Source organism: Ambystoma mexicanum, chromosome 3q, assembly GCF_040938575.1.
Source record: "Ambystoma mexicanum isolate Mex_15411 chromosome 3q, UKY_AmexF1_1, whole genome shotgun sequence".
Lineage (NCBI taxonomy): Eukaryota > Metazoa > Chordata > Amphibia > Caudata > Ambystomatidae > Ambystoma > Ambystoma mexicanum.
The window spans coordinates 795,782,157-795,809,161 of NC_090926.1; the positions used below are offsets into that span (position 1 = coordinate 795,782,157).

The 27,005-nt window shown below is 39.8% G+C and overlaps 1 protein-coding gene across 1 annotated transcript in view; it reads left to right on the forward strand.

The window, feature by feature from the left end:
- The first annotated feature begins 1,347 nt into the window (after positions 1 to 1,347).
- Positions 1,348 to 27,005, forward strand: part of XYLT2 (xylosyltransferase 2) — a 294,426-nt gene continuing 268,768 nt past the window's right edge. The window contains exon 1 of the mRNA XM_069654872.1: positions 1,348 to 1,572. Coding sequence (XP_069510973.1) covers positions 1,441 to 1,572 — 132 coding nt within the window. The 5' untranslated portion in view covers positions 1,348 to 1,440. The remainder of the gene's footprint in view (positions 1,573 to 27,005) is intronic.

Below are 27,005 nucleotides of genomic sequence, written 5' to 3' on the forward strand. Positions count from 1 at the left end.
GGTGCACCTTTCTCATTTCCAAATGTTCTTCATGTGTGCTTGCATCATTTTCAGGTGAGTTTTGCTGCCGTTTTATATATTAGGGTAGCGTTCCGGCCCGTTCCGTGTACTTTTTCGTGATAAAATGTAGATTTTGGGCAGTAATGGGTTAATGTCAGCATATTGGTGCACCTTTCTCATTTTGAAATGTTCTTCATGTGTGCTTGCATCATTTTCAGGTGAGTTTCGCTGCCGTTTTATATATTAGGGTAGCGTTCCGGCCCGTTCCGTGTACTTTTTCGTGATAAAATGTAGATTTTGGGCAGTAATGGGTTAATGACAGCAGATTGTTCATCCTTTGCCATTTCAAAATGTTCTTCATGTGTGTTTGCATCATTTTCAGGTGCTTTTTGCTGCCATTTTATATGTTAGGGTACCGTTCCGGGTTTTTTTTCGTGTGAAAATATAGATTTTGGGCAGTAATGGGTTAATGACAGCATATTGGTGCACCTTTCTCATTTCAAAATGTTCTTCATGTGTGTTTGCATCATTTTCAGGTGATTTTTGCTGCCTTTTTATATGTTAGGGTACCGTTCCGGCCCGTTCCGGGTACTTTTTCGTGTGAAAATGTAGATTTTGGGCAGTAATGGGTTAATGACAGCATATTGGTGACCTTTCTCATTTCAAAATGTACTTCATGTGTGTTTGCATAATTTTCAGGTGATTTTTGCTGCCATTTTATATGTTAGCGTACCGTTCCGGCCCGTTCCGGGTACTTTTTCGTGATAAAATGTAACTTTTGGGCAATAATGGGTTAATGACAGCATATTGGTGCACCTTTCTCATTTCAACATGTTCTTCATGTGTGTTTGCATCATTTTCCGGTGAGTTTTGCTGCCGTTTTATATATTAGGGTACCGTTCCGGCCCGTTCCGGCCTGTTCCGGGTTTTACACCGTTCCATATTTCACCATGTTCCTTATGATCACATCTACTTATATTTATGCTCAGCTATCAGTTTGGTTTCAAGTCATAACTCTTAAACTTAGTTTTACTTTTGTCCCTTGTTTCTACACTGTCACTTAGTTTCTTCCCACAACTCCGCCTCTAGTGAGTTATACCAAACCACCAATCCAAGAGCAATGTTTTCCATTTCCAGCACTGTGCGGCTAACGCTGCTGACTGCCTTAGCAAGTTAAGCGACTACAGTGGCATCTAGACCTTCGTGGCGTCAAGTGCTGGCACATTCGGCAAGAGAATGTTAGCGCTCTAGTTTTCTTTTGCAATTGTGCGATCTTGCTCCGTCCCCCGGAAGAAGACAGACAAATCAGGCTCGTTGCTTGGTCCTTCTTCTGTGTCCGCGGCAGCAGCTGATGTTGCCGTGCGCGCGCAATTTACCCTGTTTCGTGCACGTCTCCAGTGCAGTCCTTAGTGTTTGTACCCGCCCTGGCTACGTTAGGAGATGGCGGGCCGGGCGCGGGTGCAGTCACTGCTCCGCCGGTACCGACTTCTGCTATTCACCGCCCTACTCATCCTCCTGCTGCAGGGGCTCCTGGGGTGGAGTTTCCAGAGTTTGGAAGAAGGGGGCGAGGAGGTGAGGTTTGCAATAGGAGCTGAAGACTTAGTTAGAGATCGTCCCGAATTGTAAATTCCAGGGAAAGGTGGCGAAGTCAATGGGTTAATTGCCTTTGGCTATTCGGGGCTTGTGATATTGGACTGCTGTAACGGAGGTATCTTGCGATTGGGCTTGTCCCTAAAACGGTAACTAATGTCAACACACGTTGGCATGGGAAATGGGTTTGGCTCTGTGGCAATAGTGAAAGATCATTTTAATGTTGCACACGAAAAGATATGTCATTTGGTTTTATGATAATTGTTTAAGGTAGTTGTTTGCACATAACAATGTTACATGTGCACCAACATAAATAACCCGATCATGCCACTTGCTGATACTTGCGATGAGCAAACCTAAGTTGACTGTGATTTTAAACATACTTCGGCCATAAATAAATTTATTGCAAAGACCGAAGTGGAGACGAAGTGAAATGTTTGGTGTAGCCCGAATGCTTTGGTCTCATTACCAATAAAATACTGACGTGACAAGTTTACACCACTTTCAAAAGGTTTTACATGTTCCTTTAGTCTCTGCTGATGCCACAGATTGATGTCTTATGTTACTTTTACTGCAATCTCATGAGTTTTCTCCCTGCAGAATACAGATCTGTTAATAGCCTATAAGATTTCTGAAGTTAAGGAACCCTACACCCACGTGTTTGATGCGACCAGTCGTAATCGACCCATACATATCGATGTATATTCACTTTTTTTCACGGAGCATAACTTCAGACGAATATGTGGTCCGCACCTATTCCCATCCACCGTTTTGTGGTAACGTAAAATGCAGTGCAATCAAATTAAGGTTCTGTGCCCTAAAAACAATAAATCATAGAGCACTCCCCAGCATGTGACATTAGCTGCCGCATACGAAATGCAACGCACATTGTCATGATGTTTGTGCACGACAGAGCTAAACGTACTGTATACATTTACATAATGTTTCTCCACTCAAATGCAGAAAGCACTCGCTCTTGCAATGCGTAGCAACATTTATTTTGTTCAGTGGTTTCGCAAAAAGTTTCATTTTCATGGTATGCAGAATGAGTTAAAGGAGTTGAGTCATTACTCTATATCGTTTGTATTTAAATTGTTAAAACATTGATTAAAAGGTATTCAAACAGTGTATGGTGTGACAAATTGAGGGAATTTTTCCCTTCTCCCCAAGGGCCACCCCCACCATGACGCTAGGGAGGTGAGTCTGCTCTGCAACTCTCCCTAGGTTGAGGCAGGTGTGACCTCACCTTAAGAGACAAGGACTCACTTGAAGGCATAAATGGGACCATATAACATATGAAATACTTCCCCAAGTGCATCGACTTGACTGAAGAGAAAGTTAAAATGTGCCATTATCAAGAAGAAAGAGCAGTTGTCTCTTTGTAAATCATGAATCCACTGTGAGAAATGGGTTAAAGGAGTACTCGTCAAACCGGAGAGGGAAGAGGAACGCATGGGAGCACGGGGGGGTACCATGGTAGCGTAACGCTAGCAGGAGGCTGGGTCGCAGGGTAATGTAGAGCCTGCAACATTCAGAATTGCCTGGGACCAGCAAAGCAAGCGCTGAAAGGCCGGCATGCGCGAGAGACTGAAAGCAAAGTCAGAGATTCAGTGGTGGCTTCAACACGAGATCGCTGTGGTGGCCAGGTTGCCCGTGCAATGACCCATTTCCGGGGAAGCCACAGCAAACGGCATGGCTCCCTGTCGAGATACTGAGAAGCCGGGAGAAAGAGCGAGAGTCGTACAGCGTCGATGTAGGCGAGAACGAGCCGAACGTGAGACTGAGAACAGCAGAAGATCCCAGGCCCTTAAGTATCCCGCAGACCTTTCCTAATAGTAAGGATGGGAGGCCAAAGGGGACTAATTATATGCTCCAAGAAACTCGTCCCAATAGAAGTGAAAAAAATTTAGAACCAAACTTGAACTGCCTTAATGAAGGAAATGGAATAAAAAGCGTACATGAGGGGGAGATCAATAGAATTGGAATACTAAGAGAAACTTGTCTCAGTAGAAATGAGAGAGGCTTGGAAGTGAACGTTCTTAAAGAAAAAGAATAGACATTCCTGATAGGTAGATCAAAAAGATGAGGGATATCACTACCACTACCCTGGGAAGAGGGGGAAGCTCGGATCAAGAGTCAGAGTGGAACACAACCTAGAAGGAATATGATAAACTGCAGGCCAGAGACACCACAAATAAACTACAAGACAAAACGGACCAGGAAAGGCTGACAAGGAGAAAGTACTAGGAGTAGCTCCTTTCTCGGATCTTGAATAAGAGTGCTGTGGTCACAAGTAAGATGACCACCCAGTATGTAACATTCCGTACGAGATTAATTCGGGAATCGGACCCAGTTTTTAAGTTGATTCGAAAGTGTTTGCTGGATGAGTATTTTATCAAGGCATTTGATGACCATGTAAGACCCATCTTAGTTTGGTCTATTAACACAACATCCGCATATCTCAACAAGTGGCCTATTCAATCAAAATCATTGGAGGTAATTTGTTTACTGATCTTGGGCCACAGGAATATCCGCTATGTACAGGTTAAAAACGGAGTACACACCCCTTCTTCAAACCAACATCGGTACTTGGCTGTTTTAAACATATACCTGCTCTATGAAGGTGAACCTTCGCAATGGTGTCTGTATAAAGTAGTTTATCGTGCTAAATGTGGCTAGCCCCCCCTCCTTACACTGCTTTTGTTTACTATAGCACTGCCTGTGACAGTATATCGGGGTTGTCTCTGATGTAAATTGCAAATTGTGGGAATAACAAGGGCAGCCTAAGAATTCCAAGAGAGGAAAAGGCATTGTAAATATACTACTAATTTGGAAAGTAGAAAAGAAGAGTTTTTTTTTTTTCTTCTTTTTTTCCTGGTTACCTTGCTTTGGTAGTTCAAAGAATGGTTCTAACACAGTAGTTATTGCGATCCAATTTTCGCTATTATTTGTGCTAGTGCTGAGTTCTTGTAACTTTCAGTTGGTTATGCATTTAGTACATTCAGGGGCAATTATGTCCCTTATTTGTCAGCCGACACGTGTTTCGACCCGTGGGTCTTTATCAAGGCTATTGTGTACAGTCTATAGCCCCCTGTGGGGTCCTGGTCTGGGGTGATTGGTAGCTGTCTTGTCGAGACAGTGGCTCCTAATGGGCCCTAATGAGCTGATTAAATGTCCTGGTCCGTGGCGGTTCATAACAAACTGAAATTTACAAGAACTCAGCACTAGCACAAATAAAAGCGAAAATTGGATCACATAACTACTGTGTTAGAACCAGGGGGGAAAAAGTCTTCTTTTCTACTCAACAAATTGGGGTGTTGGCTAAACTCCTACAACTCCTGTGACCTTGCAACCCCTGAACCTTACTAGTAAGCTTGGGAATTAACAGAGCTAAGCAAAGGTTGTTTCCACACCAAGAGCCAACCACAAGTCTAATTTGGAAAGTACCCGACACTTATTGAGTCAATGTCACATCGCTTACTGGTTTTTGTTTAGTTTTTTTTGTTTAAATACTTATTTTTTTTATTTTTATTTTTTTTGTTTTTTTTAGGGCCATTTTATGCATAGCTTGCCTATGTTGCCTTCAAACCAGTTCTGGGTATATTGCTTATCAGGACGGTCCATACATTTAACAATTGCCTTGATTGCAAGATTATGGATCTCCATTTTGCTTTCGTCTGAGTGTGAAATTGTGAAGGCTGCGGGTATGCAAACCTTTGAATCTGTGTAATTTTAAAAAGATGAGTTACATTCTTTCAGTCATAGAATACACGTCATATCTATCTAACATTTGGATATTGTTAGTATTAGACAGTATGTCTAATGGCGTTGGTAAGTATTTTCTTTGAAGAATTTTGAATGAATATTCTAAAGGCACTTGCCAACAAGATCAATGATAGAGACGTTACAGCTGCTTTGCATAATTGTTCATCTGTAATTGTTGAAAAGAGCTGTGATTGGCAACATTAAACACTTGTAAATCCAGCTTTAATATTAGCTGCACTTGCACTTTACCTTCGAATTACTTTAATTTAACATTGGTTACCCTATTGTTCACATTTAGCATTTTGATGTTGGAATGAGTTAAGACATTTTTCTTAGAATTATCAGGCCACGGAATAGCAATTTGGATGTGGGCACCTGTCCATCATGGGCCGCCTCTTAATGACATACACTGGCTTAGTAACACAGATAGTAGTTGTTAGTGGGCACAGCTTATCTTCGATCTCATTTGTCTCTCTTCTTTAGTTTTTAAAGATGATAGTTCTTGTGAATGGGATGCACACCCAATGATTGCCTCTGTGCCGGGCACACGCAATTAAGACATTGATGACGTACCATGTTTCACAGATATTTCTATTGCGTTCTTTTACATGTTGTTTTGATGTTTTTCTTGTGGCCATTGCACATTAATTTTATGGAAATGTATTTGAATGTTTGATTTGATCCATAATATCGATGTGTTGCCTAAACATTTTATTACTGTGAACGTGGAAGCCATGGTCTAATATACATTGGTTCAAATATTTGTGTAAACTGTTATTATATTATTGAACATGGGTTGCAACACATGACTGGACTTGTAAGATTGGAGACAACCATTATTAGCCATGAAAAAGAACTTCAGTCAATGCATCGGCTGTAGGTGCATCTGCAATGGATTTCAGTTAAAATAAACCAGTTTGGCGTTAATGAAGAAAAACAGTTTGGTGTATTCATTAGACATAAAATTCGAATAAAAGATATGTACAATCATACTTATTGAATATAACCATGTTCTGGTAACTAGGGAATGCAGCGTACTCTGCAGACAAATTGACCCCACTGTGAACAGGAAGTGACCTAATTCAAAACTGTTAGTGCATTGTTAAACTAGCTTGATGAAGTCCTAATCACGGACAGAACACATGGCGATTCATACATGCAGGTGTTCAATGGTCATCCGCCATGATTTTGTGACTGAGACATATTTGCTATTGAATTTTGTCTCAAGGATTTTTCCATGAAATAAAATGCAGCAATGGGCTGCACTTTCATAATGAACCCCAACAGTGCCCGGATCTTTTGCGTTTCGTGAGTTGCTGCCGCCGCAGAGATTTGCTTGTCGGCCACCTCTACACCTTTCTTAAAAATATATTGTTGAACGTTATATATTTAATAATATTACATTTTTTTTGTATACGCATAGTAAATCAGCTGATAGAGCTGTCAGGTTGCCAATCAGAAACATGAATTCTATTTTTGTAGAGTTGAATTTGGTCGAGTTACCAGAGCTTTTAACTGAGCCAAATGAAAGGGAAGCACATCTTTGTAGGGACTGGCATGGAGTCGGCAATTGTAATGTTGCTATCTGGAGGATCTGGTTAGCTCATAAAATTGTCATATTCGCAAATACATTCTCACTGCTCTCTGCCATGGTACTCCAAGCATGTTGATTGAGCCCCAAGTTGCACTTTTCCTGGTAATTAAAATGTAGTTGTTGCTTGCTCAAAATATATATTTTGTATGCAATAATGACATCACAATTTTATATAGTGCTTCATGTCAGTCTACTCGCTTCTAATGCTAATGCCTAAAGTAAAGGTTATTCACCAATGTCGCAAGTAGCAACCTTAGAACGGTTCAACGCTGATTTGGCCCTGCAAGGATTCAAATCTATATTATCCAGACTGAACAGGTTTTTCCAGGTTTTTAAGTGTTTAGAGAGTTTTTGTACTTTTTGGGGCAAATAAGTGTTTTCACAGCTATAAGTACTTTAGAGGGGCAAATGCACCACATTTCACAATGTTGTGCTTGTTTGAGGCAGGGTGTTGCACCTGCATCTTTTCATATTGGAGTAGACTTGGCATTTTTATTTGGTACGCTAGTAGATTTCCATTAACTTCAACTTTATAAAAAAAAGTTGTGTGCTATTTTAATAGCATGGAAAAGATTATGTAAAACTGTTTGTTTTCCTATGTTTGTGTTATAGCTATAGAAACAAGAATGACAAACTACTACTCAGAATTACTTTATCATGGGACTAAATCTTCTGCTCTTGTATAACTCCATGTGCCACAGTTCCAGCAGAAATACATTGGATTGGTTAAAAAAGCTTAATGCTTAACGAATTTCCCCCACGATGTAGTCTGAGTTTTATAATGGGGGATGGGGGAACTACAAGTCCCATAATGTAAAGAAAAATCCTATACTGTATAAAATTGAAAACATTTTGACATCCAATTTCATTGCCCCTTAAATTTTTATTTGTCCAGTATATTAAGGTGGAGAATAATGTCACCTCAAATGCAAATATTTGCTGTTCATTCAAGTACTTGTTTTTCTCAAACTGATCAAGTCGAATTTCTTTCATTCAATGACTTTCTATGTGTCTAAATTCAATGTTGACCATGTAGGCGAAGTTTGCAATTTTTTTGCCAGTTGAATTATATATTTTTGCTTACCTATTGAATTATGTTCATTCAGTAGTTGATATTCTTGCTCCTATTTATTTTATGGTGCTCAATTGTCTGTTTGGACTCTTCTTCCTCACGTGTTTCCCTGTCACTGAGTCAGACGGTTCATCAGGAAGTGCAATATTCCCTTTGCTTCTATGGCTTATGTCCTAAAAACAAACCAGTGTAACGCTCACCTTGTTTCCACGGGGACGCCTCACGATGAGCCGGGATGCTCTTCGGGACCTCTCACTTTTCCTGGAGTTCGGGCTGTTGAGGATCGGCTCTAGAAGACAGGAGGTGAAGTTTAACTGCTGTCCCTTCCTTGCGACCCACCTCTCGGGTTCCCCATGCAGTTCCCCAGGGGACGTCTCTCACCTTGATTTCTATAAGGATGCGCTCTCCGTCCTGCCGCACCGGGCAGGGGTGCGTTGTTAAAGGCACCGTTCCGCCGAGTTTCTTCACTGGCGAGGGCCGGAGTTCAGACCGGCTGCAACTCCTTCTCAGCTAAGTCTTTAAAGGTGAAAGCAATGTCTTTATCAGGGTTTGCACTAAGTAACATTTTCCCTTCTTCTTGCAGGTGCTGGAAGCTGCGATGGAAGCAGGGGCGAAGCTCAAGAAGGTAAGATGGTACGCCAAGCGGTGCAGAGAGCGTCCTTGCAAATGGCTAACCTGTGCTATTGTTTGTCTTGCAGGTCGAGAAGAACTGAAGATGAATGGTTCTCAGGAATCCAAGGGACGAAAGATGTTTTGGAGGTGATGGTCTTCCTGACGAACTGGTAAGTAGTTCCCAAGATGTTCCGTTATTTTCCCGTTACCTTCTTGTGATGAAACGGGAGAGAGTCAACGAGCGTTGGAGGACTTCGATTGCAGAAGGATGCTGCTGAGTAGGCAAGGATGGCGATGGTTCTAGCCTCTTCTCGCCCCAGAAGGTCAGGATGCAGTGCAAGATCCGGTGAACGTCACTCTGCAAGAGCAGACTAACGCGAAGCGCGTGCCTCTAATCTGGCGTGGTTTAAATGGCCAGGTGGTATCCCAGGTGCCTTCGGGGCGGGCCCTGCCCTGGATGCTAGACCGCTGAATGCAGTTCCCCAGTATTCCTCATGGGGGCGGCCATGCTTATCCATTGCCCATTGAAACCCTGTTCCAGCATGTGTCTCGGATGCCAACAGCGCCAGGACTGGCTCCAAGGAATCCGAGGGGAACCAAATAAGGTCTTTAGGGCCCCGTGAACCCTCGGTGGGGATGAGGTTGTGAGAACCAGACAGTATTTCCCTATTTTGTTTGGGAAGAAAACTTATATTGCAGATATCATAGGTATGCCTTTTTATACTCAACTGATATTGCTGATTTTGATTTGCTGATATTGTTGATTTTGGTTTGCATGTTATAGCTTGGATGGTTGGATTCGGAATTTAGTGAGCGTTATCGACATGACATTGTCTCTGGTTTTTCCTCCTATAAGGAGAGGAAAGCCTTTAACTTTGCAACATTATAAACTAAATGAACATTGTCAAAATATGACATCATTTGTAGTAGTTTACGCGGTTCTTGCTTTTTAGAATATTTACTTCTTTACCCTTGGGTTTAAGAAGAAGCCTTTACTTCAATTCAATTTGAAAAACACTTTTTACCTGTTTATCTGGATGATTGTGCTCTTGTGCTTCCTCGCTGTATGGTTGCCGTACATTTTAATTTCGAGATTTTATAATGCGTTATGCCATGACGTCACGCGTAACTCTCGCGTGTCTGCCATCTTGGGTTGGGACAGTTTGCTGTTTGCCTGATCTATATTAAACTTGCATTGCGCATATTTGAAAAATGCTATTTTCTATTTTAAAATTAGAATACGGTATCTCTGGTTTGTTTTATGCAATTATGGGATCTATTTTATTTTTTTTATTAATCAGTGATTTGCTCAATAGCAAATATTTGCTAATGCAAAAGATGATGATTTTTGCATATTAACATATTGATATTTTGACTTCACAAAGAGGCTGAATGTTTGCTACCTTTTTCACTTTGAAACAATTCTATTTCTACATGCATAAATTGTATACTGTTTAGAACAGACATTTTTAGATGATACATGCCATAACTACAATAGTTCTTGATACATTTGTTGATCATGATTAAAGAAAATTATTAATTTCTTGGTCCATGTTTAAACCAGAATAGCATGTGTCCATAAGACATATCCAATATGCTTCTCTTTTTCTTACGTTTTTCCAAGTCTCCTCCCTTCGGTAGTACTGCTTTTTCTATACCGAAGAATTTTATAAGTTGTAGTTGTTCAATGTTGTGGTATTCTTTAAAGTGGGATGCCAATGGTGATCTGAGATCTTGATTAGAGATAGATCTGATGTGTTCGCCTATTCGTATCTTCAATTTCCTAATCATACTTCCTGTATAGTAGACTCACTGGATCCTGTATATGATATATTTACTATTACAATTCATCAAGTCTCTGATTGGTTTACTTTTGCTATTTGCATTGTGATGTTCATTTTGGCATTGTTAGAGTATTTACAGATTTGGCAGTTTCCACATTTGTAGTTGCCTACTGTGGGTTGCTGTAACCACATTGTTGCTGGAAGGGTATGTTGTTGCTTGATTTGTTGAAAGTGAGACGGGCTAAGGATTTCTTTAAGATGTTTTTTCTTTATGAAATGTTATACTTGGTTGGATGTCCAGAAGGTATTGGAAATCAGTATCCACTTTAATATATACCCGTTCTTCTTGAGTACTTTTTGTAATGACGTTGTTGCTACTACATGTTGTAATGAATCGTACCTTATCTGATTGTGTTGTTTTTTGCAGTTTGGGTTTGTCTTGAAGATCTTCTCTGGTTCTTAATTTGGTTCTTTGAAAGCTTCTGTCTAGATGCCTTTGTATCCTCGCTGTTTGAATATCTGAATTGTATTAAGTGCATGTTTTTCAAACTCTTCTTGTATTGGTCTGTTTGGCTTTATTCAAAGCAATTCTCCATAAGGTATATTTTGGATGACATGGTTAGGATGATTACTAGTAGCATGTAATATGCTATTTCACTGCTGTGGGCTTAATGAAACGTGTGTTATGAACTGTAGTTTGTGTGTGTGTGTGTGTGTGTAATGATCCAGAAAGTCTATTTCAGTTTTACTTTGTTGGATGGTTAGTTTCAAGTTGTATGGATTGACATTGAGATGATGGTAGTATTCCAATAGTTATTCTTCCATTCCAGATCAAGATGATATATAGAGGATATCTTCCCCAAAATGCCACTTTGTTGTGTAAAGTGAAAGATGGATGTTGCCATGCGTTTTCAATTTCGTAATGGCCCATATACAAGTTGGCATAGGATGGTGTGAACTTTGCCCCCATGCTGTACTTTGGACTTGTTTGTAGAGTTGCTTGTTGAAAGAACATTTGTTATTGGTTAAAGTGAAGTTTTTAACCCTTCCAAAATCGTTTTGTTAATAGAATGATACCGATCTTGTTCTGAGGAAGTTATTGGTTGTTTGTAGTCCTTTTTCGTGTAGAATGCTGGTGTACAGAGCTGAGACATCTAATGTTACTAACCAATAGTTGGGTTCCCATTGTATTGTTTCCGATTCTTGTATGATATGTTTTGTATCTTTGACGTATGAAGATATTCCAGCTGCCAGTGGTTCGAAATGGTTGTCTATATATTCAGAGATTCTTTCCGTCAGAGCGCCTATGCTGTTTACAATAGGTCTACGTGGGGCCAGTTTAGTGGTTTGTGTATTTTGGATATGAAGTAAATGGTTGATGTAATGGGGAATGGGATATGCATAAATGAATATTCTTCATCTGTGAGTAATGCAGTGTCTCTCAGTGCATGCTCGTGAAGTGTCATCTTCTTGAGTTTTGGGATGGGGTTCCAATTGAGTTTTTCATAACATTGCGTATTGTCCAGATGGTTGGTAGCTTTTTTCAGATAGTCTTCTGTTCGGAGCAATACAATATTGCCCCCCCCCTTCTCTGCTATTTTGACCGTTATATCTGGATTCTTTTTGAGTTGTGATACAGCTTTCCTTTGCAACATTGTAAGATTGTAATTAATCCTTGGTTTTGAATCCCTTGGATTGCTCTTCAATCTTGTTTTGTGGCCTTGAACATGTCTATAACATTGTCTGTTCCAAGTTGAGGGATACGATTGGAATGGATCATGTTGGCAGGAATGGATCATGTTGGCAACTATGATGCATGTGTCAAGTGTAGAATCATTTCCCTCGGGTATAACCATGTGCCATTGAGCCAGCCATGCCCCCAAGTATAGTGTCAGATTTAAGAATAGGGATGTGGAGGTGTGGCTGGAAAGAGAGTAGGGGTTAGTGTTTACAGATTTTGGGTGCGATGATGGTGAATTATGTTGGTAAATGACACTTTTTGAGGGGTCTCAATTTGAACAGTTAAGAAAACTCAGGCTCTTAGGAAAAGTGATTTTTCAAGGATCACACAATTTGTTCAAGTAGAGAAGCCGGGACCTGGCATCTTCATTTCAGTCTCTGATTTACCAAGTAGACTGCATCTCCAGCCATCCCATTTTTAGATTCACACCAAGGTTTCTGCATTGTTCTCTATAATGAGCAGAACCCGTACTTGGAGTTTTTAGTGGAATGATTTTGCAAAACGCCAAACCACTCTTGTCCTGAAAATAAAGAAACCTTTTTGAAAACCTTTTGGGTAAAACCAGTACAATGTTTTCTCCTGTTCTCCCATTATGTATAAAGTTTTTACTAAAAAGCTTTGAATAATTTCAGCACTGTAATTAACAGATATTAATGCTATCCAAATAATGTTATTCAATGTATCCACATTGTAAAGATGAGTGTCAGATTTGGCTCTGCTGTGATTGAAAGCTGTGGTGAGCTGCAGAATTAGTCCACATTTCTACACATTGTACAAAAAGAGTAATGTGCGAAATGTTAAACTGTACATGTCACTCGTAAGGCATTACAAGCTTTGACAAAATATCTTTGTTACACAACAGTTTTGTTCGTGTCTTTTCATCTATAAGTTAAGTAATGTTCTGGTTGCTTGTCGCATATACTATTTACACACTTGCTGAGGCAAATTATCTTTGCTCTTACAATTTGATTTTGTGAAAACAGTGTGTAAAGTACTTCCCACTTTTTAAAAACGTATCTAAGGCATAGATTAGTATTCAATGTCTAGTATACCCCTCAATTAAAACTTAAGATTGGAGTCCATGTGGTAAATGGTACTATAAATGACCAGCAGCAGCAGGGTGATTGTCATTCCCACAATAACTGGGGTCACAGCCTCTTTCAAATGTTCAAGACTGCATTTAAAACACTCAAAACCTGAATCATCTACTGCAGGAGTCTGCTACCTGTAGCTCTCAAGGTGACTTGCACTGTGATTCCCATGATTTACCCCCACCTGCCTCCACCATGACTGTGCTGGCCCGGGCTGATGAGAGTTGTAGTAAATATCTGGCGCTCCAGTTTGCAGGCCTCTGAGCTAGTGCAAGCCCTGTAACAAAACAGTGAAATGGTTGCATTTGCAAATGAAATGGAAACTCGGCAAAACATTTCTGTAGTGATAATCCAGATTTGTATTTAAATTTTATGTAGCGCTTCATGCAAGATTCCTCCAACTTCTAAGCACTGTTACTATTATTAGCTCAGTCGATTTCAGTTTAGTGACTTTTGAAGGATGTAAGCTTAACTTGGGCCAGCCAACATTTTACCATGAGATTAGATGTACAACATTTGGGTGTCCAGACATTTGGTCGACCTAAAACTGCTCGAATGACATTTGGTTGACGCAATTTGGTCGAAAACGAAATGGTCGAAATTTTTTTTTTAATTATATATTTATTTTTCGGGTTTTCGTTTTTTACAAAAATGGGTTTTTAGAAAAAAAAGGGGGTTCGGGGGGGACACCCCCCCCCCCCCCAAAAAAAGGTGAAAATAAAAAAAATAAAAAATTCGACCATCTGGGTTTCGACCAAATTGGTTCGACCATTTGTCTGGTCGACCAATTTTTTTTCGACCAAATGTCTGGTAACCCAACATTTGCATACCATTAAGCACTACTATTTCCAGTAAATTTGGACTTTTATCATCAACAGAAAATTGTGCTATCAAACATCAAAACACATAATGTCACGTTTGCTTTGCTATGTAATTGGCCAGGTTTGTGTCTTAAAAATTGCAATATACACAGAGGAGATCAAATGTGCAGAACCTTGTAGAGGAAAAACGTGCATGTTGAGGGACTTGATCTCCTGTAATATTAACAACCCCTTCTGCAACATGCTTAAGCAGATGGACCAGCTGCAGAGTGGCCAGGAAATGGTACAACATCTATGTTGTTCTAAGGTTGAATTCCTTCTAATTGCAGTTTACGAAATTCCTATTGTGTGCATGGTTTTGGAAGCAGTTGGCCTCCTTATTGGAACTATACCGATGCTATATTGGTTCTGTCTGTGAGGAGCTTGCACAGCGAAGGGAATTAATTGCTCCTGTTCAATGTGAGTGGTCCTCCCACTGATGGTAGGTATGCTGTTCCTATTCTATGTGCAAATATAATGGATAACTTGCCTCCTGCTGGGCAGGTTCTTAGTGAGGGGATTTTGGACCTATGCTGTTTCCGTTCTACACAAGTGTGGCTTGCCTTTCTAACACCCTTCATTTACCTATTCATTTTGGTGCTTTCACTGCGGCATCCCATGCAGTTTCTTGTACTGTTAAGACCCATTACGTTATTGTTACATGTGAGGAAGAAATGATATACCAAGGTCCATGGCATACCTTTTCTATATTCGGAGGAGAGTGTGCACTCCTGAATCCTATGTTGTAACTGTTCTATAGATCCATTCCTTATCTGTTCTGTTGTCTACTACCCTTGCTTACCTTGCACTGATTCACTGCACCTGTTCTATATGATGAAAGCTTGCATTGCTGTTGCCTTAATTTTCCTTTTCTGTTTGTAAGGGGGAAGCCTGATCGACTCCAACTCAAGATTACCTGTTCGGTTTTGTGTGAGCAAAGCATTAAAACTTTTATGCTGCTCTTGTGCATACAGGCGAAGCTCAGTGTTCGTGCTCGTCTGTTCTGTTTGTGAGAGGGTGTTTTTGTTGTACAGCACACCGAGTTATCAGGTAATTGTGAGAGAAACCATGTGGACCGCTGCCGCATGATTTCCATCCAGTTTTAACTTTTTGGATGTCGGTTGGATTTTTCCCTACTTTTTACTCTCTTGTGGCGGACAAAACTCATTTTTACTCCTTTGAAAACACATTTACAAATGGCGAGTAAAATACTTGTGAATACCTCCTTTTTTCATCTGATACGGTTAGCCTTTTTAATGGCCATTAATAAGTCCCAACAACCTACGCCCCCTTCCTGGAAGCAATCTGGTAATTCTGATATTTAATAAGGGGACAGAAGTGACCCTAGGAATTACTGACCGATATCGACCTTTTAAGATACGCTAGAATGGCGTATTATTTATACAATAGGTTTGTGGCTTGGCGAAGCGTTGTTCCTTACACATTTCGACACTGTTTCGCCAATCTGCACCAAAGTTTGCATAGTTACCTGTTGGAACACTCTGGACATTACTAGCTACATGACCTTTGGACACCCTACCCTTTTCCCTGGATTTCAGCATCTTCGCACGTGAGATGGTTGTCTGAAATCGGCAAAACATCAATGTGGTCGTAGGACAGTTCTCGATATAAGGAACAAAACTCAAGGTCGTACGTGTCTGACAAAGCCTGTTAAGGGTGAAACGCGTTATTTTTCTGTTCTTCACCTTGTCCACCTCATGCTTAATAAAGGACGTTAAACGGAGCAGATATGGAAGAGTGCCACCGCCAGCTGATTAAATTCATTTATTTCTTATATATAGTAAAAACATAACTTCAGCAAAGCTCCTGAAATTCAGCTAAAGCCACCTTAACTTCGTGCCCATTGTTGCACAGCCTATGATCACTATGATGACATCATCTATGACATGGACATTAAAAAATGGCTCTATGACAGAATGCTGTATCTGGCCTGGAGCCGCAATATATATTTTAAATAACTCATGTTGCTGTAATTCTGGGATTTCAAAGATCCTGGGCACGTGAGGAATGATGTTAGCAGTCCATTGTTACTTTAAGAGAATACATGCAACTACTTAAGTACGTGTGATTTTGTTTACAACAAAAGGATAGGTGTTGACAGAAGTTTTTGCCCTGAAGATGATCGACTCAAGTCGACGGCCATTTTTGACGACGGAACCAATGTTTGATAACTTCAAGATTGAGATTATTTAAATATTGAAATATCTCAGCTCCGATTGACAAAGGAATTGTGTATTCAAGTGCAGTATTTAGGATTAGATTTTATACACAATGGGAGCACAGTTGGATAGGGACCAACCCTTTTTGTGTGTGCACCGTAGAAGGGGCTCTTGGACCTGGGTGTCACTGCGACTTTCAGGTAATTGTATTACTGTTCAGCTAGCTCGTACTTGGGCAGGTCCAAGCTATATTGTTAATATGTAGTAAAAAAAATTATTCTATTTAAAGATTATTTTTACTTTGTAGTGTTTTATTTCTATTTTAACATGTTAATTGCTTACAAAAGACAGAAATGTACATCTGCATACATGTTTTCGAGCAATGTTAATTTTAAACTTCATTTCTTTTCTATACCTATATAAATTTAGAGTAATCACTTTTTTCAATACCAATGTATGAAAATGTATCCTAATACATAGTCATTCCTGGTTTTAAAACACTTCTCATGTCATTTAGAAAATGATACTTGTACACATTTGTCTAACAGATCAATTGAGTATTTACATATGCTTATTTTAAAGTGTAGTAAATAATTAGGGTTCCACAGGTCTATATTTCTACGAATATCATTTTGTAAAGTGTGTGTGTGTGTGTATATATAGTGAATATGTCGAACATATGTTTGGCACAAACATCTAAGCAGTACTTTTATTTTATTGCTATTAAAGAAAACATTTGTAAAATATTATAGATTTATAATTCGGATATCTTTTACCAAAGTACTACAAACGCAAGCTTCACAAGTAGTGATATGATGCATGTGATGCTGTTTAGTATACTTGTTATGAACTATTCTAAAACGCTAATATCACATATGTGGAAACGCAACGTTGGTCTAAAATATAGAGGACCCTTATACCTGATGTCATTAGTTAAATGATCATTGTCATACATATCATCATTGTGGTCCTAAGCTGCGCGCGAAGTAAAGGTGGCTTTAGCTGAATTTCATAGGGTTTGCTGCATTTAGTTGCAGGGAAGTTAAGGTTAAAAAAAAAAATGAATCTCGAGGGTTTTGTTATTCCGTAGATTTTCGGCCGTGCCCACTGTATATTTTAGGACACTACCAGACCACTAGCCATGGCCTTCGGTGCGTTCCTGTTGATTTTTTCCCCCTGACCCCCCCATGCCATGTTGTATGGCACTGTAAAATACTTCTCCCATATAATATATATGTGCTCTTAGGCTTTGCCACAGGAACGCACTGAGTTCAGTCCTGGGTTTCCCAATGCACTGAATTTCAAGGGTTTGGTTGTATGATTTTTTTTTTTTTGTTTGGTTAATAAAACCTTTACAAAATCTCAGTGTAACGGTGACAGAACATGTGAAATCAAATTATTACATCTATAGATATCAAAACGTGTTTTTAAAACAACCTATACAAACAAATTGAAACAAATGTTTTCAAAAAAGTAACAACATCCCTCTTTACATAAAAACATTCAACTTTAAAGCAGTAAAGGAGGACGGAAACAAGGGTCTTCCCCTATTTCCTTAAATTTCACAATTATTCAATTTCGAAGTTGCTAAATCTTTTTTAATAGATGACCCTATTGCAAAAAAATAGTGGATAGTATGAAACTTGCATAAGTCCCTTAAGTTTTCAGTTAAGTCTGCATTTCTTGTGCCCACAAATTTCATTAAAAACACTGTACGAGGTACTTTAAATTGTGGACATTCCAATACAAGAAGTTTCATTTGGTTCGGCACAGTTAGAAAATCTACATCTCTTCGTCTGCATGAACAATGGCATACCTTCCGAATGACCACATCTCTCTCCTTAGTTGTAAATTGGTTCAATTTGAACCGAATAAACATATCTTATGGGTGCACTAGGAAATATATTAATGTATGCACATCAGGGTAATCTCTTGCGTGCCACTTTGGCATATTCTGTTCAGTTTGAATACTGCTGTAACTGTTCAATTGTACGGATCCAGCCACACTCAAACATTTTTTTTTTTTGTTGACATAAGCATTATGTTTACTCACCTAAACTGCACTTTAAAGTTTTTTTTCTTCCCTTGAATTTCAAGGGTTCTGCGATTCCATGTTTTTCTGCACCACTGCCCCTGGCCACTGTATATTTGAATACACAAACGGGCCGTATCCACTGTATATTTACAAACACAAATGGGTCACTGGCCATGGCCTTCAGTCATGCCCACTATCTAGTTTAAAACGCATGCAGTGGGTTTGGCTGTGCGGTCAAGCAAAAATGCACCTTTAATATGGGGAAATGAATGGAGAGTAGGCTGAAACTTTCTTTTTTTTTTTTTTTTGGAGGTTTCTTTGTTTTCTTAACTATTTTATGTTTTAAAAAATCTCTCAAACAATTTGCATTCTGGTGGGACAGCACGTACATAATTGTCTGAAAATGTCGACCAAATTCATCGTACAAGTAAAAAATTATTGGCAATTCATTTTTCGGGTTTCCTATGAAAGTTAAACTCGCCTTAACTAAAAACTTTGTATTACTTTTTTTGCCATAATTGCGGAAATAATTATAATTCAGGGTTTTGTGGGGTTCTGTGGATGTTTTTCCAGTGTTTTTCCAGTGTATCGGTGGTTTCACATGTGTCCGCTTCAAACAATCATAAATAACTTTTCTTCCAGTGTAAACTTGCACATATTCTTTTGTTTGTCCTACTAATGCCTGCAATCAATCTCTCTCATGACCGGCTCCAAGAATAACATATGCCCAGGTTTGAGAGGCTAACCTCGAAATCCACCCTATTGTTAACAATCGCTGAAAGACTTTCATCAATAACGTACTGATTTGGACCTGTTTTGAGAGTGGTATTATTTATAAAAGATTGCAGGCTTTTAGAACTCCCAAAGTTTTTAGGCAATGTGCAGTGAGAGTACATTATTTGCCATGGATCACACACTTGGGTTAAGCAGCGTGCTACAACCCCCTTGTTTTATGGCCGTTCTCTTGGTGACTGTTGTGATACATCGCACGACTCCAATTGACTGTATTTAAGCAACACAGAAAAGGGTTAAAAAAAAAAAAAAGAAAACGGCTGCAGGAATAACATGTGCCCAGGTACTATTGCCCACATAGCGAAAATCAAAAGCTGGCACCCATTAATATATGCCTGTAAGTGAACATATATCTTAAAGAAAAATGTACAAAGGTAGTTCAATTGACTTTCCCACTTAGTGCGCAAGACAAAATAACATGAAAAGAAATGTTTCGATAAATATACTGGAAAAGTATAGAAGGTGCTCACCTTTTTAAACCCAGCAATCTGTAATGAGATATTCCCTGGAAAACGAAATCTCAATGCAACGCAAGTGCTTCTGGTCTTGTGGGCAAGTGTCTGCACTATGAACATGACAACCGGATTAAAATCTTTGTAGCTAAATACTTGAGCAGGCTTGCAAACCTCAAAAAAAGAGGGGTTGAGCCCGCCATCTGAAAAAAAGTTAGGCTGTCCACCCACATGCCTTTTACTGTGCCCTGAAAAGCAGCCGCAACCGGGGGAGAATAAATGCACCAGTGTACAGGATTGCAACCTCTCGCCACATCCTGGGCAAATATTCATGACTTAATTGCCCTCTTTCCCCTTCCTCGCCCCAATGTCTGGCTTTCAACAATACTCTGCTTTTATAAAGATAACTTCAAAAGTACACATACCATAGTCACTCAAATATAGCAGAGTGTGTGCATTGTTCCTCCCATCTTGACTGGGAGACTACAAATACCAAAATGCATTTCAGAAAGTAAAAAAAGGTCTCTGGGCTCTTTGTTAAAAAATTTTTATGATTTATTTTTTTTGTGTGTAACTTTATTTTTCAATGAATCTTCCTTCCCGAAACCTTTCAGTCTCGGAAGTGGTGGCGGGTGGGGGGCAGGTGTCATCATGTCAAATTTAAACTTTTTTTTTTATGTGAGCAAAATTGCATCGAAGGTTATTAGCAATTAATTTTGGGATGTTCTATGTAACTCCATTTTTACCTTAACTATAGCGAGATGACCAACACCCTATAATATATATTTTATAGGGCGGCATAGGAAATCAAAAAAATTGATCGCTAACTTTGACTCGTTTGATGGATTTGGCAGACATTTCGCAGAACATTTCTAGGCGCCCCAGTCTCGAAAGTTTGGGAAAGATTATTTAAAAAATGAAAAGGTTGAAAAACAAAAAAAGCACTTTCGGCTTCGTCCCCATTCATTGTCTCATAGACAAAAAAAGGAACGTCAATTTTTGCTCTAGCGCACATAAAAAACCCCCTTTTTTAAAAAAAATTTTTTTAGCACTACTGAAAGGTTGCATGTAACAAGTACAACTACAAGAGATAATTAATAAGAAATCTCAAGGCACAGCATGCCAATGATTTGTTGACAAGTTTCTTTTGTGTATTTTCTCCGATGCCCTGATCAATGGGCCAATTTTGGTATGTGATAAACATATTGTCATGTTTTTTATTTTTTTAAAAAAAAGTTATTTGTATTTTTTATTTCCTTTTTGATGATGTCAGTTATAATTGTATGGGACACACAACTGTGTTTTTGTAAATTGTGAACACGAATTGGATATGAACGACCAGAGGGTCGACGTGTCGGCTGATCATCAAAATAAATCAGAATACAACCTAACTGATCCTTATGATTGTGTTAATTAATATTGGGGTGTACTAACTGAATGTTTCAAATTGTTTATGGTAAGTTGGGGTACTACCACCTAGTACTGCTAGGCAGCCAGCCTTTGAAAGGGATTGTGTACAAAAACCTATTTCCAACCCTTAAACTATATACTGAACTATGGAAAAGGGGTGGTCTTCTTGATCCAGAAGAATGGTTTATTTCTCCTGGATGATAGCCGAAAGTTCACTTCTGGGTGATATGTTCTTCTAAAAAGTCTCAAAGGTTCCTTGGATTGAGGTTCCAATAAGGCACAAAGAACAAAAAGTCTTGCATCTTCAGTGTGTGTGGGCGGAAGGGGTATGACTCGCTTCCCCTGATCTTTTCCATGTTTATCAGTTAGTTTCCCAATGTTGGGACACGTCTTTCTCCTGGTCGTTATCAGATTCTTAATGTCAAGGGAAGGACCCCCTCCTCTTGGCTCATTTCTTAATGTCCACAAACACCAGGGGGTATGTATCCCTCCCCATGAGATCCGCCCTCTGAGTGCCACCCTACAGGAGGACTATCGGTTAACGGCCTCACCTCCTTTGCCTCATGGAAAGGGGCTCCCAATAGGGGAGAAGTGATGACATTCGGGGAATAGTCACAGTAGGCAAGGCTGAAGGCGTAGTGTTTAAAAAATAAAATGGAGGGTGGGTACAGATGGAGTCTTTGCCCACTGACCATGACTGGTGAGCAGGGAGTGACTTATACAGTGGGCTAGCCGAAGGCCGTGTTTAGTAGGCAGTTAAGTGTTTTAAAATATACAGTGGACACGGCTGAAGGCTGTGGCCACAGGCCATACCCAGTGGTGCTGAAAAATGTACAGTAGGCACGGAAGGCCGTTAACCCTGGGCCATGGCTAGTGGCGCCAACAAATATAGAGTGGGTACGGCCGAAGGCCATGGACAGTGGTGCTGAAAAATACAGTGGACATGAAAAAAACAGTATAACAAAACCCTTGACATTCAAGGAAAAAGCGTTAACTGCACTCAGCTAAGGCAAGTAAACTTAACGCAACAAACCCCTTTAAATTCAGCAGAAAACTCAGGGTGGGATTAAATTGGCTCATTCCCGTTACAAAGCCTAAGAGCACAGATTCATTATAAGAGAAGGAATTCACAATGCCATACAAAATATGGCATTATGGGGTTGGACAACGGGAACATGCCGATTTTAATCCGGTCGTGTGTTTTCCAGTGAGCTGAATTGTTTCGAGTTTAGTTTACTCGCCTTAACTGCAGTTCAAATAACATTTTTATCCTTTTATATATATATTCTGAATTCAATTATGTATGTTTGGCATAAGCTGATTTTTGTAACCTCCTATAGGTTTGCAGGTTATGCCTTTTTCAATAAGAGGAATCCATTGGATCTTTTGTAATGGGTGTTGCCACACTGGTCTTGTTTCTTTTCCAAAGACAAATAGAATGACATCAACCAATTAACAGAGGCATTCTCGGGATTGATTTTAAAAAGTAACTTTGCCAAGAACTTCCCAGCCAAAACCAAACCATTCTAGGGATGCCCTTGTAAAATCCCCCCGATAAAAAGTATTGTCAGTGTTGAGTACAGTGGCAGACATCCCCTAAACAATGATGCAGCCAAATGTATATTATCACATAGGTTGTGTTAGATTATGATACAGGTCCCCTGACATAACCTACTTTGTCCCTGTGTATCATTAGAGGTAATATTTCTCCAGCCTGCCTACTAACACTTATCTTGGATGTATGACTGAGGGGAAATGTTTCTATAATTCTGAGGATACTGTGGGTCTTTGTGTGATTTTATAAATGTCAGAAACCATTGCCTCTGAAGGCAACAAACGCTGTTCTTGATATCCTCTTTTGGCCAATTTCATCAATAGAAATTGGACCACATCAAGACACTGGTAGAGAGTTAAACAACAAGGATTTTTTTAAGGTGCTCAAAGTATTTCTGAATCGGCTGAACAGATTAATTTTTGTAGAATTTCATGTGTTGTTTCAGAATGTCTTTCTTGTGATACGTTTGAGAACTCTATCTTTCCCCATTATGGAATTGTAGATCTCTTGCTAGTAAGGTACCAGATGTAGTTTAACACCATAACATTTTTGTGCTAAAGTAGAGTGCCACAAGCCCTGGGTGTACAGGTGATGTAATTAATTTTGATTTTAATTACATTGTTCAAATATGTTTGTGCAAGCTTTTTGACAATTTTAAAGAGCCTGGCCTCAGACCTGCTGAGGTTTCTGTTTGTCTGCACCAAAACTGATGTTGGGATGGGGGCGGGTGAACAGCATTTGAGTGTATTGCAAGTTATTGTAATGTATTCCTATACTGAAGCCATTCCGGTATTTCTTTTGTGGAAACTGATAACGTGGCGATGAGAAGTCTTAAAAGTGTCACAAATATTGGGAGAATTGCATTTATTATTGTCAAAAAGTCTTCTTTAAACTCAATGTATTACCTTTTTAGAAGAGCAGAATTCCATCTCCTCAGCGGGAATGGAATTCCGCCCCCTCTTCTTCCAAGACATGTGGCTAGAAGTCCGCCATAAGGAGTCGCTTTACCCTTGTCCACTTGCACAGAGCATACCAGTTCCTACTGGCAAAGAATCTGTTATCACTCACCAATGATTAGTGGTGAGCACACATTTCTCCAACAGCCTATGCTTGAAGGTAGAACCCAAGGCTCTTTTCCATCATGGGTAGCCAGTTGGGTAACATCATCAGTGTTTCACAAATGATACTGATTGACTCACTCGCTTGAATTATCCTAGCAGTAACTGGAATATACAGATACTGTCTTGCATAACCTGTTGAAGATAGCCAGGCTATCCGTTACCTTGGGTAACTGGTAGCAAAGTCGGGCTGTGCACATTGCTGCTTATAAATCCAGCAGCATAGTTAGTGACGGGTCCTGCATCTTTCGATGCATGTATTGAGTTTTATGGCAAGAAACATAGGGGAGTGTTGTGCTTCTCTGCTTTTACTTAGCTGCAAACATTTTGTCACTCAAATGGCATGTCTCAGAAGCTATTCTGGAGTTTACTTTCACTTTTGAAATGTTCTGTAACCATTTTAACCAAAATTATCATATTCCAATCCTGAGCCTCAAAGTCCTAATATCACAACGTGCCCTAGTTTCCTTTCTTTGTTGCTCCTTCAACAGGCCTATGCTTTTTTATTGGGAACTGTTGGTTTGCTAACAGAATTTGTGTATTATTGTATTTAAAATTTTCAAAATAAAAGTACAGAGCAATAGCCTCATATTGTGCTGTCTTAATCCCATAATATGTACTTGAGTGTTTCCTAACGTTCTAAATGAGATGCATTTAATGTAACAAATATAACTTCTCAAAATAATCAATCGCATATCAAATTGAGTATTGTCATATTAACTAAATGTTTGCATTTATCTAACACATGAATACAGGCAAAAATTGTATTTACATATCCAGTGTTTCTCTAGTCTAACCTTTCCTTTTCCTTATTGCTATTACTATTTTGTTTTGTAACTAAAGTAGCATTAAGGACAAGTCTTCAAACATTGGTAAGGACTATTTCACTGGTCTTAACCTATCAATACGGTGAATGATGTCCACGTTCTTGATATAGATCTTCCTTATCTTGTCTCCTATACTTAACCTTCTCAACTGATAATATGAGGGCCATTAATTCAACTATCAGCTTTTTCTTCCTAGACTTCCAGACGTTGAAGATTGTGCTTTTGAACTACAACCAAGCCCTATCAATCCACATTTCTTTTCATAACTAACCTTCAATATTTGCTCTCTCGTGACTTTTCATAAGCTTCAATATTTGCTCTCTCGTGAGCAAAACTATCTGTTTAGGGTGTCTAATGATACTTATCTATGCAGTACTTCAATCCAAAATACATTAACCCTCGAGCAATTCCATAACATGTAGTATGTCCCTCCTTTATTTTTTTTCACTCCCCCAACAGCAGTTATCCAAAAAAACCTAGTGCGCATTTTGTCTCGAGTCCACGGTTATCATCCTATTTCTTCTGTTCTATTAAATGTAGATCCAGGTCGAATTTCACCTTGGTAGCCCTTCCAGTTATTTTCTCCCATTCTGTAGATATTTCACTCCAATTATGTTGCACATTTTTGTCTTCAACAATCCTATCCATTAATATGGTCGTTTCCAACTGCTATGAATTTGAGAAATGTAGCTACCATCCAAGGATGAGTATTGAATAATTTACAAATCTCTGGTTTATCTGCTAACAGATTTAAGGTTGTCTTTTTCTTTCCTGCAAGCATTTAGCTATTTTCATCGGTTGGGTTTGTGAGGCACGCAGGTTTTCCTCTTGTTTTCTTTCCAGAAGAGCAAAGCGAGTAACTGAACTGAATGCTCCAGCCTTTGTTCTGTTGCCTGCATCCTTCAATTATCAGTCTCTGTGAGAGGAGTGCTTGCGACTACCTCCCTCGCTGGTAACAAGGCATTTATTGTTCGTATGAAGAACTAAGAGGATGCACACTAGAAGTGGACCTTTAGCCTAACCAAAATGTGTGGTTAATGGGAGTTTGTACATGCATGGGACACGTTCCCATTTACTTTCATTTTTTGAGGATGTACTCTACAGAGAACAGCAGTGCTGTGTGCCTGCTGGCGATGTGGATATCAGTCTCCACTGAATGGATACATTTCCCTTGTTTAGTCCAGAAAGAAAATATATTTTATAACCGTATCGCTTGCTCAATGGCAGATCTCAGGGCTTTGCATAACCAAGACTTGCCCATTTTGTTATCACCTCTGCTGCTTCTCTGGAACTACTCCAGCTCATGCTCAGTTTATGCCGTTTCAGAATTGTGCAGGACCACTGCACTAGCGCCAGTGGTCCTACCCTTTGGGAACAAACTACCGGGATATCTGATTCAATATCCTCATGGCACAGAACTAGGCAACCCTCTGATGAAGAATTTGATGATGCAGGGCAACTTGAGTGCCATGACGGTAAAGGTAGGAGAATCATCCGAGACTGACAGAAATACCCTTCTGGAGAATATAATACTAGATGATGTGATCTGATTGACCCTGTTTTCCGAGTGGATCCCATCCCCTTGAGTGGGAGAATACATCAGCTGCTGATGCGTCAAGTCCTTGATAAAGATGCACAGGCTGAAAAGAGGGTGACGTGCCCCAGGCCTTCTTTGCAGGGGAGGCTTCCTGGTAAGCAGACTATTGCCCCTTTGAAATACAATGTCAATATAAAGGGGCAGAAGTATCCCAAGAAAGGGCCTATAACTGATCATGGAAATCCTACCAGGACCCACTTTTGGATCGGTCTGGTTTGCTTACCAGAAAAAAGGAATGGACCTCTCTCAATACATTCTGGGCACGGCAATGCCAGTCGATCCAGCCACCCTTTCGGGCATTGGTGCAAAGAGCAGTTTGCCTTTCAAGGTGTTCTGATAAAAATAGACTAAGGTTGACAAATTGCCCTCTTTAAAGGCAAGACACTAGGCAGTTTTCCAACCCCTCCCCTTAATCCCCCCCCCCCAATTGTTTTTGTTTGTTGTTTTTTTTGTTTTAAATATAACTGGTTGCCCTTTTGTGAAGCTGTCTTTGAACACTTGCACAGCACTTGATAAAGTGACCGCATCAGTCCGCATAGTCTTCCAACTCAACACTTCCAGAATGCAAAGAGGTAGAGATGCTGACTCTTAATGGGATTCCCACCAGAGGGCCTCCTTCTTCCCTTCCAAAGGAAGAGGTGATTGCAGTATGAGATATGGGTTGGGGGAACTCCAGGCAGCCAGCAGTTACCTCAGGTGGGAACCCCCTAATCCTTGTCCACTCCAGTAGAGAAACAGTCTGCATTGTTTATTTAAAGCTGTGGTGAGATCCCGGGCCGTGCTTGGATGTTTGCTAGAGGTTTTTGCCTGAAGCTTGCTTTGTTTTGTCTTTCTGCAGAAAATGTGAAGTTGATGGATGGGGACCAGTGCTTAATTTGTGGGGGTGGTTGCCAGAGCTCAGCCCTGGCACTTATTTCTGCGCCACAGCAC